Source organism: Musca vetustissima, unplaced genomic scaffold (assembly GCF_032173495.1).
Source record: "Musca vetustissima isolate MV318-11 ecotype Yass unplaced genomic scaffold, APGP_CSIRO_Mvet_v1 utg82946, whole genome shotgun sequence".
NCBI classification, from domain to species: Eukaryota; Metazoa; Arthropoda; class Insecta; order Diptera; family Muscidae; genus Musca; species Musca vetustissima.
The window spans coordinates 1-17,192 of NW_026875088.1; the positions used below are offsets into that span (position 1 = coordinate 1).

General features: G+C 34.4%; 1 protein-coding gene across 1 annotated transcript; it reads right to left on the bottom strand.

The window, feature by feature from the left end:
* Nucleotides 1–2,978: 2,978 nt before the first annotated feature.
* LOC133337615 (leucine-rich repeat-containing G-protein coupled receptor 6-like) lies at nt 2,979–5,467 on the bottom strand (the record flags this gene model as incomplete). The annotated part of the gene is made up of 6 exons (XM_061545827.1): nt 2,979–3,001; nt 4,036–4,403; nt 4,745–4,888; nt 4,962–5,027; nt 5,134–5,274; nt 5,330–5,467. Coding segments are annotated over 6 exons (880 nt in total), but the record flags the coding sequence as incomplete, so codon positions are not given.
* Between the last annotated feature and the right edge of the window lie 11,725 nt (nt 5,468–17,192).

The following is a 17,192-nucleotide window of genomic DNA, read 5'->3' on the forward strand; positions in this document are numbered from 1 at the left end:
AATGGTGCTGTGATTACGGATGAAGGCCGTACACTTTTTAGAGCTGCCAGGAAAAATGATTTGTTCGTCTTCGATGCTCAACCTGTAAGTAACCAAATTTTTTCTATTAATACTTCCGATAGTCTATGGCATAGAAGATTTGGCCACCTAAATTATCAAAGCCTGAAAGAGTTATCTTCTAAGAATTTGGTCAATGGCATGACATTCAATTCACACAGTGGCGAGAAATGTGATGTGTGCATGATTGGGAAAATCCACGCTGCATCTTTTCCCAAACAATCGGAGAGAAAATCAAAGGAACTGCTTGAAGTAATTCATTCCGACGTATGTGGTCCAATGAAAGTTGATTCTGTAGGTGGATCAAAGTACTTCGTGACATTTATTGATGATAAATCCCGCAGAATATTCACATATTTTATGAAGAAAAAGTCAGAAGTTTTTCGAAAAGTTTAAGACATTCAAAACCATGGTGGAGTTGCAAACTGGTTGCAAAATTAAAGCATTAAGAAGCGATAATGGTGGAGAATATCTTTCCAACGAATTTAACAAGTACCTTGAAACTAATGGAATTAAACGACAATTAACTGTTCCCTACACCCCACAACAAAATGGTGTAGCAGAGAGAGCAAATCGTACATTAGTTGAAATGGGACGTTGTCTTCTTATTGAATCAGGGCTTGATCAAAGATTGTGGGCCGAAGCGGTTGCTACTGCAACATATCTAAGAAATAGAAGTCCGTCAAAAAGTTTGGAAAATACTACTCCAATGGAGGTATGGTCTGGGCGGAAACCAAGTGTTAATCATTTGAGAGTTTTTGGTTCTAAAGCTGTTGCGCTGAACAAAAACGCAAGAGGAAAATTTCAAGAAAAAGGCGAGAAAATGGTCATGGTTGGATACTCATTAGTGTCTAAAGCCTATAGGCTCTACGATCCTAAATCTGAAAAAGTTATGGAAAGACGGGACGTCATTTTTGATGAAGATAAGGCATTAGAAAAATCACAAGAGCAAACACCAGAATTGTATTTTTATGTGCCACCTGAAAATTTTGAATCTCTGGAATCTACCGAAGTGGAAGAAACACAGGAAATGAATATAGAACTCAATGATGAACATTCAAGTTCGGATGACAATTTTCAAGATACAGAAGATTTTTTCGGATTTACTTCTTCAGATGAGCAAGAAAATCCTGAACCTGCAACTGTTCAAAGAGGAAGAGGTAGACCAAAGATTATTAGAACTGGTAAACCTGGTCGACCCCGAAAAGAACATAACTTACTGAATAATGTGGTGGAGGATGGTATTCCTAAAACGTATAAAGAAGCAATATCCAGTAAATTATCTGCTAAATGGAAACAAGCCATGGAAAATGAAATGTTATCACACCATCAAAATAATACGTGGACAATGCAAGATCTTCCGCATGGATGTAAGGCAATCAATTGCAAATGGGTTTTTGCAATCAAGAAAAATAGTAAAGGACAGGTGGAGCGGCATAAGGCACGGCTAGTCGCTAAAGGTTGTAGTCAGAAATTCGGCATAGACTACAATGAAACATTTTCGCCAGTGGTAAGATATTCCACTATTCGAATGTTACTTGCATTAGCGGTAGAACACAAAATGCATTTACATCAACTAGATGTAGTCACGGCGTATTTAAACGGAGAATTGCACGAAGAAATCTATATGCGTCAGCCAGAAGGATTTATCGATGAAAAAAACAAAAATAAAGTTCTGCGCTTAAACAAATCCCTTTATGGCCTTAAACAAGCGGGTCGGGAATGGAACTTAACGCTAAATAACTTTCTGTGCAAGATAGGATTTCTCAGATGTGACAACGAACCTTGTATGTATAAATCAAATCGAAACGGTCATTTGATGTTAATAGCTGTCTATGTGGATGATTTAATAGTTGGATGTGAAAATGAAAACGAAATTTTGAAACTTAAGGAAGAAATTGCAACCAATTTCGAAGTGACTGATAAAGGACTGTTAGAGCACTTCCTGGGAATGGAGTTTCATCGAGATGGAAAAACCGGTGAAATTAAAATATCTCAAACTAATTTCATAAACGAAATGTTAAAGGAGTACGGTATGGAGAATTGTAGACCAGTTTCAGTGCCACTGACTCCTGGTTTTCAGAGTAATTGTGAAGGTGAATGCAGGAAAATAGATCCCACCGAATACCAATCTTTGATCGGTTCCCTGCTTTACTTGGCTCTGACAACTCGCCCTGATATACTCCATTCAGTTACCAAGCTTTCGCAAAGAAATGCGGATCCACACTTAGAACATTGGACAGCAGCAAAACACATTCTAAGATATTTAAAAGGTACTAAAGATATGAAACTTCACTTTAGTTGTGGAAATGGCAAACTCATTGGTTACGCAGATGCTGATTGGGGAGGATGTACTACAGATAGAAAGTCATATTCTGGATCAGTATTTTTTATTGGAAATTGTGTGATTTCTTGGGAATCCAAGAAACAAGATACTGTCGCTTTGAGCAGTACCGAAGCAGAGTATGTGTCAACTTCTAACGCATCGAAGGAAGCTGTATATTTAGGTCGATTACTTCACGAACTGGGATTTCTGCAAGAAAACTGCGTTCCTATCAATGTCGACAATCAAGGTGCTTTGCAATTGGCATATAACCCGGTTCATCATAAACGGACAAAACATGTGGACATCAAATACCATCACATAAGAGATTTAATAAAATCAAATACAATAAAATTGGTTTATTGTCCAACGAATGATATGGTTGCCGACATATTTACAAAAAACCTAGCAAAGTCGAAACATCAAAAATTTGTCAGTCTAATCAATTTGAAGTAAATCAAAACGTGAAGAATATGCATGTTGTGGTGGAGTGTTGGAAAAACACTTTGTTTGAAAATACTTTGTTTTAATTTATTTCAACAAACATATTCTTCTTTGAAAAGCTTTGTGATTTTCTAGTTTGAAAATATCAAACAATTTAATTGTATAAATTGTCTTGTTCTGAATTTCAATTTGTTAACAACAATTTGTTTCTTAATAAATATTCTATAAAATTGAATATCGTTGTGCGTTCCGCTTAAAAGGCAGATATATACGGGGAAATCTTTCCGATAATAAGAAGAGGAAAAACTATATATTCCCAATATGGTAGGTCCTTAAAAATAATTTTTAAAAAATCCACGCCTTATGGTAGGTCCTTAAAAATAATTTTTAAAAAATCCACGCCTTATGGTAGGTCCTTAAAAATAATTTTTAAAAAATCCACGCCTTATGGTAGGTCCTTAAAAATAATTTTTAAAAAATCCACGCCTTATGGTAGGTCCTTAAAAATAATTTTTAAAAAATCCACGCCTTATGGTAGGTCCTTAAAAATAATTTTTAAAAAATCCACGCCTTATGGTAGGTCCTTAAAAATAATTTTTAAAAAATCCACGCCTTATGGTAGGTCCTTAAAAATAATTTTTAAAAAATCCACGCCTTATGGTAGGTCCTTAAAAATAATTTTTAAAAAATCCACGCCTTATGGTAGGTCCTTAAAAATAATTTTTAAAAAATCCACGCCTTATGGTAGGTCCTTAAAAATAATTTTTAAAAAATCCACGCCTTATGGTAGGTCCTTAAAAATAATTTTTAAAAAATCCACGCCTTATGGTAGGTCCTTAAAAATAATTTTTAAAAAATCCACGCCTTATGGTAGGTCCTTAAAAATAATTTTTAAAAAATCCACGCCTTATGGTAGGTCCTTAAAAATAATTTTTAAAAAATCCACGCCTTATGGTAGGTCCTTAAAAATAATTTTTAAAAAATCCACGCCTTATGGTAGGTCCTTAAAAATAATTTTTAAAAAATCCACGCCTTATGGTAGGTCCTTAAAAATAATTTTTAAAAAATCCACGCCTTATGGTAGGTCCTTAAAAATAATTTTTAAAAAATCCACGCCTTATGGTAGGTCCTTAAAAATAATTTTTAAAAAATCCACGCCTTATGGTAGGTCCTTAAAATTAATTTAAAAAAAAATCCCCTAAAATACTTACGCAATTGTGGCCATATATCCATCATACTATTATTCCACAGGCTCATATCAAATTCTGCATCGGAGGGAAATAGTACAGCCTCCTGCACCAGTGGAGGCTTCTTACTTGCCGACATTGCCACCAAAGGTATAAAGGGACAACAATGATAAGCATAGGACAAGATCAACGTTTGAATACGAGGAAATGTTTCCGGCGAAGGGAAATCACGTAATTTTGGATTATTAAAGGTTTTCAGATGCAACAGCCTTTGCAGGCCATTCGATGGCAGTTCGGGAAAGATGTTGTTGCCCAAATTCAAATCCTCCAGCGAGGAGAAACCCACAAAGGCATCTTTGTGGATATACGATATTTGATTACCTTCTAGGTCTCTAGAAAAAATATTTTTTTTAATAAAATTATTTAAATTTTCAGATTTGAACAAAAAACCGGTTATAAGCAAATAAATATTCGGATATAAGTAACTGGGTTATAAAAAATATATCATATCATACACCAAAATCAATTTAAAAATAGTTTTAGCTTAAAATTTTGATTAATATGTTATATATGAAAAAAAAAAATCGGATATAAGAAACTCTCTTATAAGAAAAATTCGGATATAAGAAACATGGTTTGAAATGATTTTTAAGCTAATTTTAGTACAAAAAAAAAAATTTTAGTTTTTATTTTTTTCTTATAACCGTTTTTGTTACCAAAAAATATCACTCACAATAATTGTAATTTGGCTATGCCCTGAAAGGCATCATGAGGTATTGTTTTGATGTGATTATATGATAATAATAAATCATGTAATTGTTTTAAGCCTTGGAATGGACGTCCTTGTAAATTGTCTATAAGGTTGCTTGATAAATCTCTAAGAAAAAAATACAGTAAAAAATGATTAAAAATTCGCTTAAATGAAACTCCGGGGTCATGTGGCTACTTACAACAGTCTCAATTCTCTGCAATGTGCTAATGTGGGAATGGTTCGTATGGAATTGGTTTTTAGCTCTCTGGAAAAATAATAAAAAATAAAATTTTTAATATACTAGCAAATAAGTACGTTTCCAACATGTTTGATCAAGCATCGAACCTCCAGTTTTTCTCGATTTTACTTACAAACTTCTCAGTCTTGGTGTTTGATGGCATAAATTTCCTGGTACTTCCACAATACCAGCTCGATCCAATTTCAATATCTCCAACGAATAGCTACCCTCTAAATCGGGAAATATTTTTAGGAAACGTACATCCGAGAGGATCCTATAACGAAGTACAAAATATATATACTTGAAATATAGAAATACTTTTTACTTACAATTTCCTTAACTTCGCCATGCCTTTTAATGCCCCTGGCATAATTTGTGATATGGGATTTGCACGCAAATCCAAAGTTTGAAGCGTCTTGGGAAGATCGGTATCGTTTATCCATCGCAGCCGGTTACTGGTGGCTGAACTGCAATGACAAGAAACACGAAAAGGTATCAAGACATTAAAAATCATTGAAGGACATAAATATTTTTGTAAAACTAAAAAAAAAAACAGTAAGGAAAGTAGTAAAGTCGGACGGGGCCGACTATATGATACCCTTCACCACTATGGGTATATTAAACAGGACTATTAACATGAAATTGGATGAAATAAAATATGTGATATTTATCTAAATGTGAATCTACCTAGATCTATCCATAAAGTATGTAAATCGACTTCAAACAAATATAAATAGGTCATCCGTTGGGCTATGTCTGTCAAATTTCGTGCAAATCGAAAGATATATAGCGACTTTGGTCCACCATTTACATGAAATCGGACGAAACTATACATGAGAGCTATATCTAAATCTGGACCGATTTTCTCGAAACTTGGCAGACATAATTCTAGGCTCAATTCAGTACGTTATGCCAAATTTGGTGCAAATCGAAAGATATATAGAGACTTTGGAGCACCATTTACATTAAATCGGACGAAACTATATATGGGAGCTATATCTAAATCTGAACCGATTTTCACGAAACTTGGCAGACATCATTCTAGACCTAATTGATTAGGATGTACCAAATTTCGTGCAAATCGAAAGATATATAGCGACTTTGGTCCACCATTTACATGAAATCGGACGAAACTATATATGGGAGCTATATCTAAATCTGGACCGATTTTCTCGAAACTTGGCAGACATCATTCAAGGCTCAATTCAGTACGTTATGCCAAATTTCGTGCAAATCGAAAGATATATAGGGACTTTGGGGCACCATTTACATGAAATCGGACGAAACTATACATGGGAGCTATATCTAAATCTGGACCGATTTTTTCGCAAATTGGCAGACATAATTCTATGCTCAATTCAGTACGTCATGCCAAATTTGGTGCAAATCGAAAGATATATAGGGACTTTGGAGCACCATTTACCTGAAATCGGACGAAACTATATATGGGAGCTATATCTAAATCTGAACCGATTTTTTCGAAACTTGGCAGACATCATTCTAGGCTCAATTCAGTACGTCATGCCAAATTTGGTGCAAATCGAAAGATATATAGGGACTTTGGAGCACCATTTACCTGAAATCGGACGAAACTATATATGGGAGCTATATCTAAATCTGGACCGATTTTCACGAAACTTGGCAGACATCATTCTAGACCTAATTGATTAGGCTGTACCAAATTTCGTGCAAATCGAAAGATATATAGGGACCGTTTACATTAAATCGGTTAAATATATATATGGGACCTATATCTAAATCTGAACCGATTTTTCCCAATTTCAATAGGGTTCGTCCTTGGGCCGAATAAGTGACCTATGCCAAATTTCATCTAAATCGGATTATAAATGCGACCTGTACTTTGTTTACAATTTAACACCAACAGACGGACAGACGGACGGACATGCATAAATCGACTCAGAAAGTGATTCTATGCATATTCTCAAAAGGAACTATGGGTCTATCTCGTTTCCTTTTGCCTGTTACAAACATATGCACAAAGACATAATACCCTGTACCACAGTGTGGTGAAGGGTATAAAAATATCACGCCTATTGGAGGTCCTTAATTTTTTTAAATCACCCCGTTTAGGTGTCATTAAAAATATTTTTAAAGAAATCACGAAACAATATTTTAAAACCAGTGAGCGGAGCAGTATAGTCTGACGGGGCCAACCATATGATACCCTACACAACTTCTATGGAAATCTTACTTTCTGTGGTTCTTTATTCTGAGCTTGGATAATATTTCACGATATTTACACCCTCTTGACCGACTAGAGGTCAACAAATATTATTATTACTAACATTCAGTACAGCCCTTCTAATTACTTGTCCAGATTCCCTTCACCGTGGGTTGTGTTGTGATGTTCGGCCTTTAGTTGTGGCCTAAAGATCGACTGGAAAAACACACAAAAAGTTTTCGGTCGAATTCATCCTAATATTATTATCTGATCATCGCCGAAAATTGTAGACGTTGTCCTCGTTTCTACGACAGAGGGTTCTACGATCCGAAACGACGCGAGCCTTACTCGGCCAACGTCTGTCACCTCAGCCCATTGTGAAACAGCAATAGGGCTGCTACAACAACAACATGGAAAATTTCAAAGCGATCAGAGCTTTATATCCGCCCTCTATTACTATATAATATCAGAAGACGTAAGCACCTGTAAATATTTAAGTGTAACTCCCACATCCGAGTACATACGACAATATAATTGGTATTAAATTAAAGATCAATCACTCCTCTTGGATATACATCTCGGGTACTTCAGAGGTAAATATATACGCTACAGAATACTAATTTTGTCATTTTTCACACAAAAGTAAGGTTCATTTAACCCGCTAAATATTGAGCGATCTTTATCAAAAAATGCATGCTTATACTTTAGCCCGATCCCCTTCTCCATGTAAAAATTCGCGATGTTTGGGCCATAATTGTGGCCTCTGAAGCGACCAGATATTCAGAAAAAATTAAGTTTTTGGTCCATTTCATCCCCTAAATATTAACCGATCTTTAACAAATACAATAGGGGTCTTCATTGGGTGGAACCCTTCCTACATACAAAATTTCGTGAAGATTGGTTCCTAACTGTGGCCTGTATCGTGTTTACAAATTATAATGGACAGACGGACGGACTGATGGAGGGACACACATGTCTAGATCGACTCAGCTAGTCGAGATATGACGATCGGTATACTTAAAGGTGGGTCTAGGACCAATATTTCGCGGCGTTACAAACTTTTGGGGCTTCACAAAGCTGTAATAACCTGACAACATAGTTAAGTGATCGATCGATTAATATTTAGTTGATGAAATGGACCAAAAACTGTATTTTTGCATGGTGGCTCTAGATGCCACAAATGTGATTTACACAGAAAAAAGGGGTCTGATCAAGGAACAAGTATGACTCTTTTAATGATAATCTGCCAATATTTTGCTCGTCAAATGGGCACAGACTTTTGTGTGAAAATTCTACCTCATTAGAGGGCGCAAGTGTAGCGCTGATGGCTTGAAAATTTTGCATGAGGTTACGGTTATGGTTAAGAATACCGCCTATAATTTTCGATGATATTCAGATGATATTTCGTGAATGAAATCGTCAGAAAACTTAATTCTTGTTGTTGTAGCAGCTATGAGGCTGAGGTTACAGATATTGTCCGAGAAAGACTCGGTTCGTTTCGGATGGTGGACCCGTCTGTTGTGGAAACGCTTAATTCTTGTCGCTGTAGATGACACAAGAAAAAAACAAATTTTCCGTGAGGAAGTCGATCTGACTACTTATTCGAATGACTGTCTTGAGCAATATAGTAAAATATTAAAATAACAAAATTTGAATCTTAATGTAGCCACAGAAGAGCTGATCGGTCCAAAAGGTGCAAATATCGTGAAATATTACAAAGGTTCGGAATAAGGATCCACAGAAACTCAGTTGTAGTTGTGTAGGGTGTCATATGGCTCCGTCCAATTATACTGCTCTGCGCACTGGGCTCGAAATTGAGTGGAATACTTTTGGGGGGTTTGTAAAAGTCTGCAATTTCTTAGAATATTTTTTGGAGACCTATAAGAGTGTGCGTATTTTAAAAGAATATTTTTAAGGGTCATAGGAGGCCTATATTTAGATATATAGTTTATAGACATGTTTAGGATATTTTTTGGTCTTTTGGAAGGCCTATACGAGTCTGAAGTTTTTTATGCCATTATTTTTGTGGGGGCTATAAACATGGAATATTTATGGGCAGGCCATAAGAGTCTGGCATATTTAAGAATATTTTTGGGGGCCCATAAGTTTTATAGATGGACACATGAGAGTTTAGAAATTGTGTAGAATTTTGCAGTCTGGAATTACTTAGAATATATTTGAGAGGCCTATTTAAAAAAATAGAGTCTTAAAGAGTCTGGGATTATTTTTGAATATTTTTGCTGATCTATAGGCGGGCATTTTTTAGGATATTATTTTTGAATTCTGAAAGTTTTTAGGATACAACAAGAGTCTGAATGTGTTATGACCCATGCCATAAAATTCTGGAATTTTCTTAGAATAGTTTTGGGGGAATTTGTAGAAGGGCATTTGAGATTCTTTTGGTAGGATATTTTTGGGGCTCTATAAGTGTCGGGAATTATTTAGAATATTTTTTTGGAGACCTATAAAAGTTTGCGTATTATTGATGAATATTTTTGATATCCCTTAAAAGTGTGGGATTTTTATAGAATATGGTTTGCCGACGCTTGTCTGTTTCTTTGTTTTGGAAGTCTAAGTTCTAAGATGTGTGATTTTTTTGAGTCTTATTAGGGTCTGGAATTTTGTCGAAGGTCTTATTAAGTGGAAATTCTGCCTAACAAAATGCTAAAATACTGTCTTTCCGTGGGTACAGCTCCCATATGGGGGTCAATCAACTTTATAGGTGGCCATAGTCGCATTTTCCGAACGAAGTGACTGTTTTAAGAAATATTTTTTTGAAAATCTTTTAAGCGTTTGGAATTTTTAAGGAATGTTTTTTGAGTTCTTATTACATTGCAAGTCAGTCTAACAAAAATTTAAAATATCGGGTTTTATTTGGGTATAACACCCATATGAAGGTCGTTTTGCGTATTTTGATCGTCCTGGTGGCATTTTCCAACCAAAGTTACTTAATTTTAACATTACGAGGAATCGGAAATCGACATTCCCGGACTTGGTGGTTAAATAATTTCTTTACTGAAATTGTCAACATTAGTCCATGTTTCAACAAAGCCTCCCGTCAAAGGTGACACGTCATCTTCGGTATGTTAGAGGTCATGGACCGATTTGTTTTCATCCTGAGTGCCTCTAGTTTGATATTTCTCCTGGCAGCAATACAAAAACATCCGATCCCAAGTTTAGGAATTTTAAATAACCACCTCATGGTGGAGGGTATTAAATGGTTGACATAGAATCGCTTTCTGAGGCAATTTATAAATGACCGTTTATCATCCTGTCAGTTGATGTATTATTGTGTAGAAAATACAAGTGGTATATCGAAGAAAATGAGTTCAGATTTAGATATAGCTCCCGTATATGGTTTCATCAGATTTTAAATAGGGCACAAATGACACTACGTTTGTTCGATTTACACGAAATTTGGCCCAACATATTTAATTGAAAGTTGAAATCGGTTCAGATTTAGATATAGCTCCCATATATATTTTTGTTCGATTTTATGTATTTGGTGCAGTAAATACTCTACGTGTATCCGATTGCGACGAAAATTAGCATAGCGTATTGAATGAAGCCTAGATTCTAGGCCCTAGAATTTAAAGTCTCGTTGAAATCGGATTAGATTTAGATATAGCTTCCAAATATAATATCGTCCAATTTGAGGTAAATGGTTCACAAAAGACCCTACGTTTGTACAATGCAGACAATATTTTGAACAGTATATTATATTGGGCCTAGAAGGACATGTGTTAAGTTATGATGGAATCGCTTCAGATTTAGATATAGCTATCATATATAATACGGTTTGAGGTAAATGGTGAACGAACGTCTCGATTTTTGTCCGATTGCAACGAATTGTTTGCACAGCATATTATATTGAGCATAGAATGACGTGTGTGAAGTTTCGATGAAATCTGTTAAGATTTAGATATAGCTCCCATATATAATTTCGTCCGATTTCAGATAAATGGGACATCAAATTCGCAATGTGTATCCGATAAAGGCGAAATTTGACACAACATATTTAATTAAGGGTAGATACACGTGTGTTAAGTTTTATTGAAATCGGTTCAGATTTAGATATAGCTCCCATATATATTTTCGTCCGATTTCGTGTAAATTGTGCACCAAAGACCTGATCTTTGTCCGATTTTCACGAAATTTTGCATAGAGTATTAAACTAAGCCTATAGTAACGTATGTCTAGTATCAGATTTAGATATAGGTTCCACATATAATTTCCTCCTATTTGAGGCAGAACAGACCGCAAGTTTGTCCGATTACATCGAAATTCGGTACAGCGTATTGAATTGAGTATAATATGACGTGTACTAAGTTTCGTTGAAATTGGTTCATATGTAGATATAGCTCCCATATATATTTCCCCCGATTTCCTGTTAAAGGTGCACCGATCTCCCATGGTTAGCACGATTGAAAAAAGTGCTCAGAATTTCTTCTGTTTTATCACCTCTTCCCATAGAGTGGTCACATACAAATAGTTTCCCACACAAAATTTATCACCCTGCAATTGTCTCTGACTCATATTTACGATTACAAAAGGCTGACTGACCACAAAGAAAACTTCGTGGCTGATGGTGGGGTGGGAAATGTCAAATGAAAAGAAAAACATTTAAATCGTTTATCGGTTTCAATTGAATGTTTTGTGGTTGGTGTGGAAACCACACACACTACACAACCAGAGATAATTATCCACACTTGGGACACAGAAATCGAGTATACCCTATGATACCCTTTCCCTCCCTCACCCCACCCTCGTTGAACTATTCGAATAAACTTTGTCTATTTATGAGAGAATCTTAGTTGAACTTTTCATTCAACCCCTCACACAACCCTTTAAACTTTGTAAGTGTGTTTGTTTCTTATTTGGATTTCCTGGGATTGTTAAGATGGCACTGCAAGAAACTTTGGAGATTTCCCGAACAAAAAGTTTGCAGAATGTGCAGCGTCATTTATTTACTTGTTGTTGTTATCAATTAAATTTCTATTGAAGAGTTTTTTTCTTCACTTGAAATCCTTGTTATTTAAAGTTGGCCATTTGATTTTATTTTTTCCGAAATTGGGTTCAAGTACTTAGGTGACCCAAAAAAAGATTTTGAAAAGGGCCAATAAAAAAGTAAAACTTCCGCTTGCATTGAAAAAAAAAACTAATCATGCGTTGCAAATTAATTTGAATACAAATATTTGAAAGAAAGAAAAAAATAAACAACAGTTCTTAACCTACTCCCGAACCATCTAAAAAAAAAATACTTGTGAAAGGGGTTCCGAATTCAACTGAATTGGAACCTCCCCAACATATCCAAAAGAGCATAAAAAGACCATCAACTAACCACCCAAAATTTGTTGTTATCAACTAACTAATGAACAAAGATTCAAATATCAATGAAGCATTCCAAAAAAAGAATTTCCCATTTGCAGTCGATTTATTTTGAAATTTCGTTTTTCTTTTCTTCTTTTCTTCCTTTTCATGGCTCAATAACGAGGCAACAACAAGGACATTGCCATTTCTGAAAAAAATATTTGGAGTTTCGTACATTTTTTCCATACCATTTGAAATTCACAAGAATGACTGCATTTTTTTGTTGGTCCTGCAAACAGGATATATAGCAAATTAAACATTATTCTTGAATGTAAACAGGATAATTACGAAGTTGTTATGCCAGATAAAGAAGAAGTATTATTAAGATGTCCTTATTTAAAAAAGGAGAATGAGGAAATTAAAAAAGGAAGGATGATTGAAAGGAAAATAAAAGAAAAAACACGAGTTTTTTTAAAAGGATATTTATTAAAGGATATTTTTCAAGGACTATTGGAGACTGGAGATGGTCCCTAAAAATATTCGTTTAAAAATCCACGCCTTATAGATGGTCCCTAAAAATATTCTTTAAAAAATCCACGCCTTATAGATGGTCCCTAAAAATATTCGTTAAAAATCCACGCCTTATAGATGGTCCCTAAAAATATTTAAAAAATCCACGCCTTATAGATGGTCCCTAAAAATATTCGTTTAAAAAATCCACGCCTTATAGATGGTCCCTAAAAATATTCGTTTAAAAAATCCACGCCTTATAGATGGTCCCTAAAAATATTCGTTTAAAAAATCCACGCCTTATAGATGGTCCCTAAAAATATTCGTTTAAAAAATCCACGCCTTATAGATGGTCCCTAAAAATATTCGTTTAAAAAATCCACGCCTTATAGATGGTCCCTAAAAATATTCGTTTAAAAAATCCACGCCTTATAGATGGTCCCTAAAAATATTCTTTAAAAAATCCACGCCTTATAGATGGTCCCTAAAAATATTCTTTAAAAAATCCACGCCTTATAGATGGTCCCTAAAAATATTCGTTTAAAAAATCCACGCCTTATAGATGGTCCCTAAAAATATTCTTTAAAAAATCCACGCCTTATAGATGGTCCCTAAAAATATTCTTTAAAAAATCCACGCCTTATAGATGGTCCCTAAAAATATTCTTTAAAAAATCCACGCCTTATAGATGGTCCCTAAAAATATTCTTTAAAAAATCCACGCCTTATAGATGGTCCCTAAAAATATTCTTTAAAAAATCCACGCCTTATAGATGGTCCCTAAAAATATTCTTTAAAAAATCCACGCCTTATAGATGGTCCCTAAAAATATTCTTTAAGAAATCCACGCCTTATCGATGGTCCCTAAAAATATTCTTTAAGAAATCCACGCCTTATCGATGGTCCCTAAAAATATTCTTTAAGAAATCCACGCCTTATCGATGGTCCCTAAAAATATTCTTTAAGAAATCCACGCCTTATCGATGGTCCCTAAAAGTATTCGTTTAAAAAATCCACGCCTTATAGATGGTCCCTACAAAATATTTTTATAGAAATCCACGCCTTATAGATGGTCCCTACAAAATATTTTTATAGAAATTTACGCCTTATAGATGGTCCCTAAAAATATTCTTTAAAAAATCCACGCCTTATAGATGGTCCCTAAAAATATTCTTTAAAAAATCCACGCCTTATAGATGGTCCCTAAAAATATTCTTTAAAAAATCCACGCCTTATAGATGGTCCCTAAAAATATTCTTTAAAAAATCCACGCCTTATAGATGGTCCCTAAAAATATTCTTTAAAAAATCCACGCCTTATAGATGTCTCAGAAAAAATATTCTTTTAAAAATCCACGCCTTATCGATGGTCCCTAAAAATATTCTTTAAAAAAATCCACGCCTTATAGATGGTCCCTAAAAATATTCTTTAAAAAATCCACGCCTTATAGATGGTCCCTAAAAATATTCTTTAAAAAATCCACGCCTTATAGATGGTCCCTTAAAAGATTCTTTAAAAAATCCACGCCTTATAGATGGTCCCTAAAAATATTCTTTAAAAAATCCACGCCTTATAGATGGTCCCTAAAAATATTCTTTAAAAAATCCACGCCTTATAGATGGTCCCTAAAAATATTTAAAAAATCCACGCCTTATAGATGGTCCCTAAAAATATTTAAAAAATCCACGCCTTATAGATGGTCCCTAAAAATATTTAAAAAATCCACGCCTTATAGATGGTCCCTAAAAATATTCTTTTCCACGCCTTGTATTGGTCCCTAAAAATAAAAAATCCACGCCTTATAGATGGAGGATAGAAAAATATTCATTAAAAAATCCACGCCTTATAGATGGTCCCTAAAAAATATTCTTTAAAAATCCACGCCTTATAGATGGTCCCTAAAAAATATTCTAAGTAATCAACCCCTTTTATAGATTGTCACAAAAATATTATTTAAGAAATCCACGCCTTATAGATTGTCCCTAAAATATTCTTTAAGAAATCCACGCCTTATAGATGGTCCCTAAAATATTCTTTAAGAAATCCACGCCTTATAGATGGTCCCTAAAATATTCTTTAAGAAATCCACGCCTTATAGATGGTCCCTAAAATATTCTTTAAGAAATCCACGCCTTATAGATGGTCCCTAAAATATTCTTTAAGAAATCCACGCCTTCTATAGATGGTCCCTAAAATATTCTTTAAGAAATCCACGCCTTATAGATGGTCCCTAAAATATTCTTTAAGAAATCCACGCCTTATAGATGGTCCCTAAAATATTCTTTAAGAAATCCACGCCTTCTATAGATGGTCCCTAAAATATTCTTTAAGAAATCCACGCCTTCTATAGATGGTCCCTAAAATATTCTTTAAGAAATCCACGCCTTCTATAGATGGTCCCTAAAATATTCTTTAAGAAATCAAAATATTCTTTAAGAAATCCACGCCTTATAGATGGTCCCTAAAATATTCTTTAAGAAATCCACGCCTTATAGATGGTCCCTAAAATATTCTTTAAGAAATCCACGCCTTATCGATGGTCCCTATTCTTTAAGAAATCCACGCCTTCTATAGATGGTCCCTAAAATATTCTTTAAGAAATCCACGCCTTCTATAGATGGTCCCTAAAATATTCTTTAAGAAATCCACGCCTTATAGATGGTCCCTAAAATATTCTTTAAGAAATCCACGCCTTATAGATGGTCCCTAAAATATTCTTTAAGAAATCCACGTCTTCTATAGATGGTCCCTAAAATATTCTTTAAGAAATCCACGCCTTCTATAGATGGTCCCTAAAATATTCTTTAAGAAATCAAAAATCCACGCCTTATAGATGGTCCCTAAAAATCTTTAAGAAATCCACGCCTTATCGATGGTCCCTAAAAATATTCTTTAAGAAATCCACGCCTTATCGATGGTCCCTAAAAATATTCTTTAAGAAATCCACGCCTTATCGATGGTCCCTAAAAATATTCTTTAAGAAATCCTCCACGCCTTGTGTTGATGGTCCCTAAAAAATATTCTTTAAAAAATCCACGCCTTATAGATGGTCCCTAAAAATATTTAAAAAATCCACGCCTTATAGATGGTCCCTAAAAATATTTAAAAAATCCACGCCTTATAGATGGTCCCTAAAAATATTCTTTAAAAAATCCACGCCTTAAAAAATATTCTTTTATAGTATGGTCCCTAAAAATATTCTTTTAGAAATCCACGCCTTCTATAGATGGTCCCTAAAAAATATTCTTTAAAAATCCACGCCTTGTATAGATGGTCCCTAAAATAATCCATGGTCTAAAAATATTCTTTTAAGAAATCCACGCCGATGGTCCCTAAAAAATATTCTTTTAAGAAATCCACGCCTTCTATAGATGGTCCCTAAAAAATATTCTTTTAAAAATCCACGCCTTGTAGATGGTCCCTAAAAATATTCTTTTAAGAAATCCACGCCTTATATGGTCCCTAAAAAATATTCTTTTAGGTCCCTAAAAAATATTCTTTAAAAAATCCACGCCTTGTTTAGGTTCCTTAAAAAATATTCTTTTAAAAATCCACGCCTTTTATAGATCTGATTGAAAAAATATTCTTTAATAAATCCACGCCTTGTATAGATGGTCCTAGAAAAAATATTCTTTAATAAATCCACGCCTTGTATAGATGGTCCTAGAAAAAATATTCTTTTAAAAATCCACGCCTTTATAGATGGTCCCTAAAAAATATTCTTTTAAAAATCCACGCCTTGTAGATGGTCCCTAAAAATATTCTTTTAAAAAATCCACGCCTTTTGTATTGGTCCCTAAAATATTCTTTTAAAAATCCACGCCTTGTATTGGTCCCTGAAAATATTCTTTAAAAATCCACGCCTTGTATTGGTCCCTGAAAAAATATTCTTTAAAAAATCCACGCCTTCTTTTAAAAATACGCCTTGTATTGGTCCATAAAAATATTCTTTTAAAAATCCACGCCTTGTATTGGTCCCTAAAAATATTCTTTTAAAAATCCACGCCTTGTATTGGTCCCTAAAAAATATTCTTTTAAAAATCCACGCCTTGTATTGGTCCCTAAAAAATATTCTTTTAAAAATCCACGCCTTGTATTGGTCCCTAAAAATATTCTTTTAAAAATCCACGCCTTGTATTGGTCCCTAAAAAATATTCTTTTAAAAATCCACGCCTTGTATTGGTCCCTAAA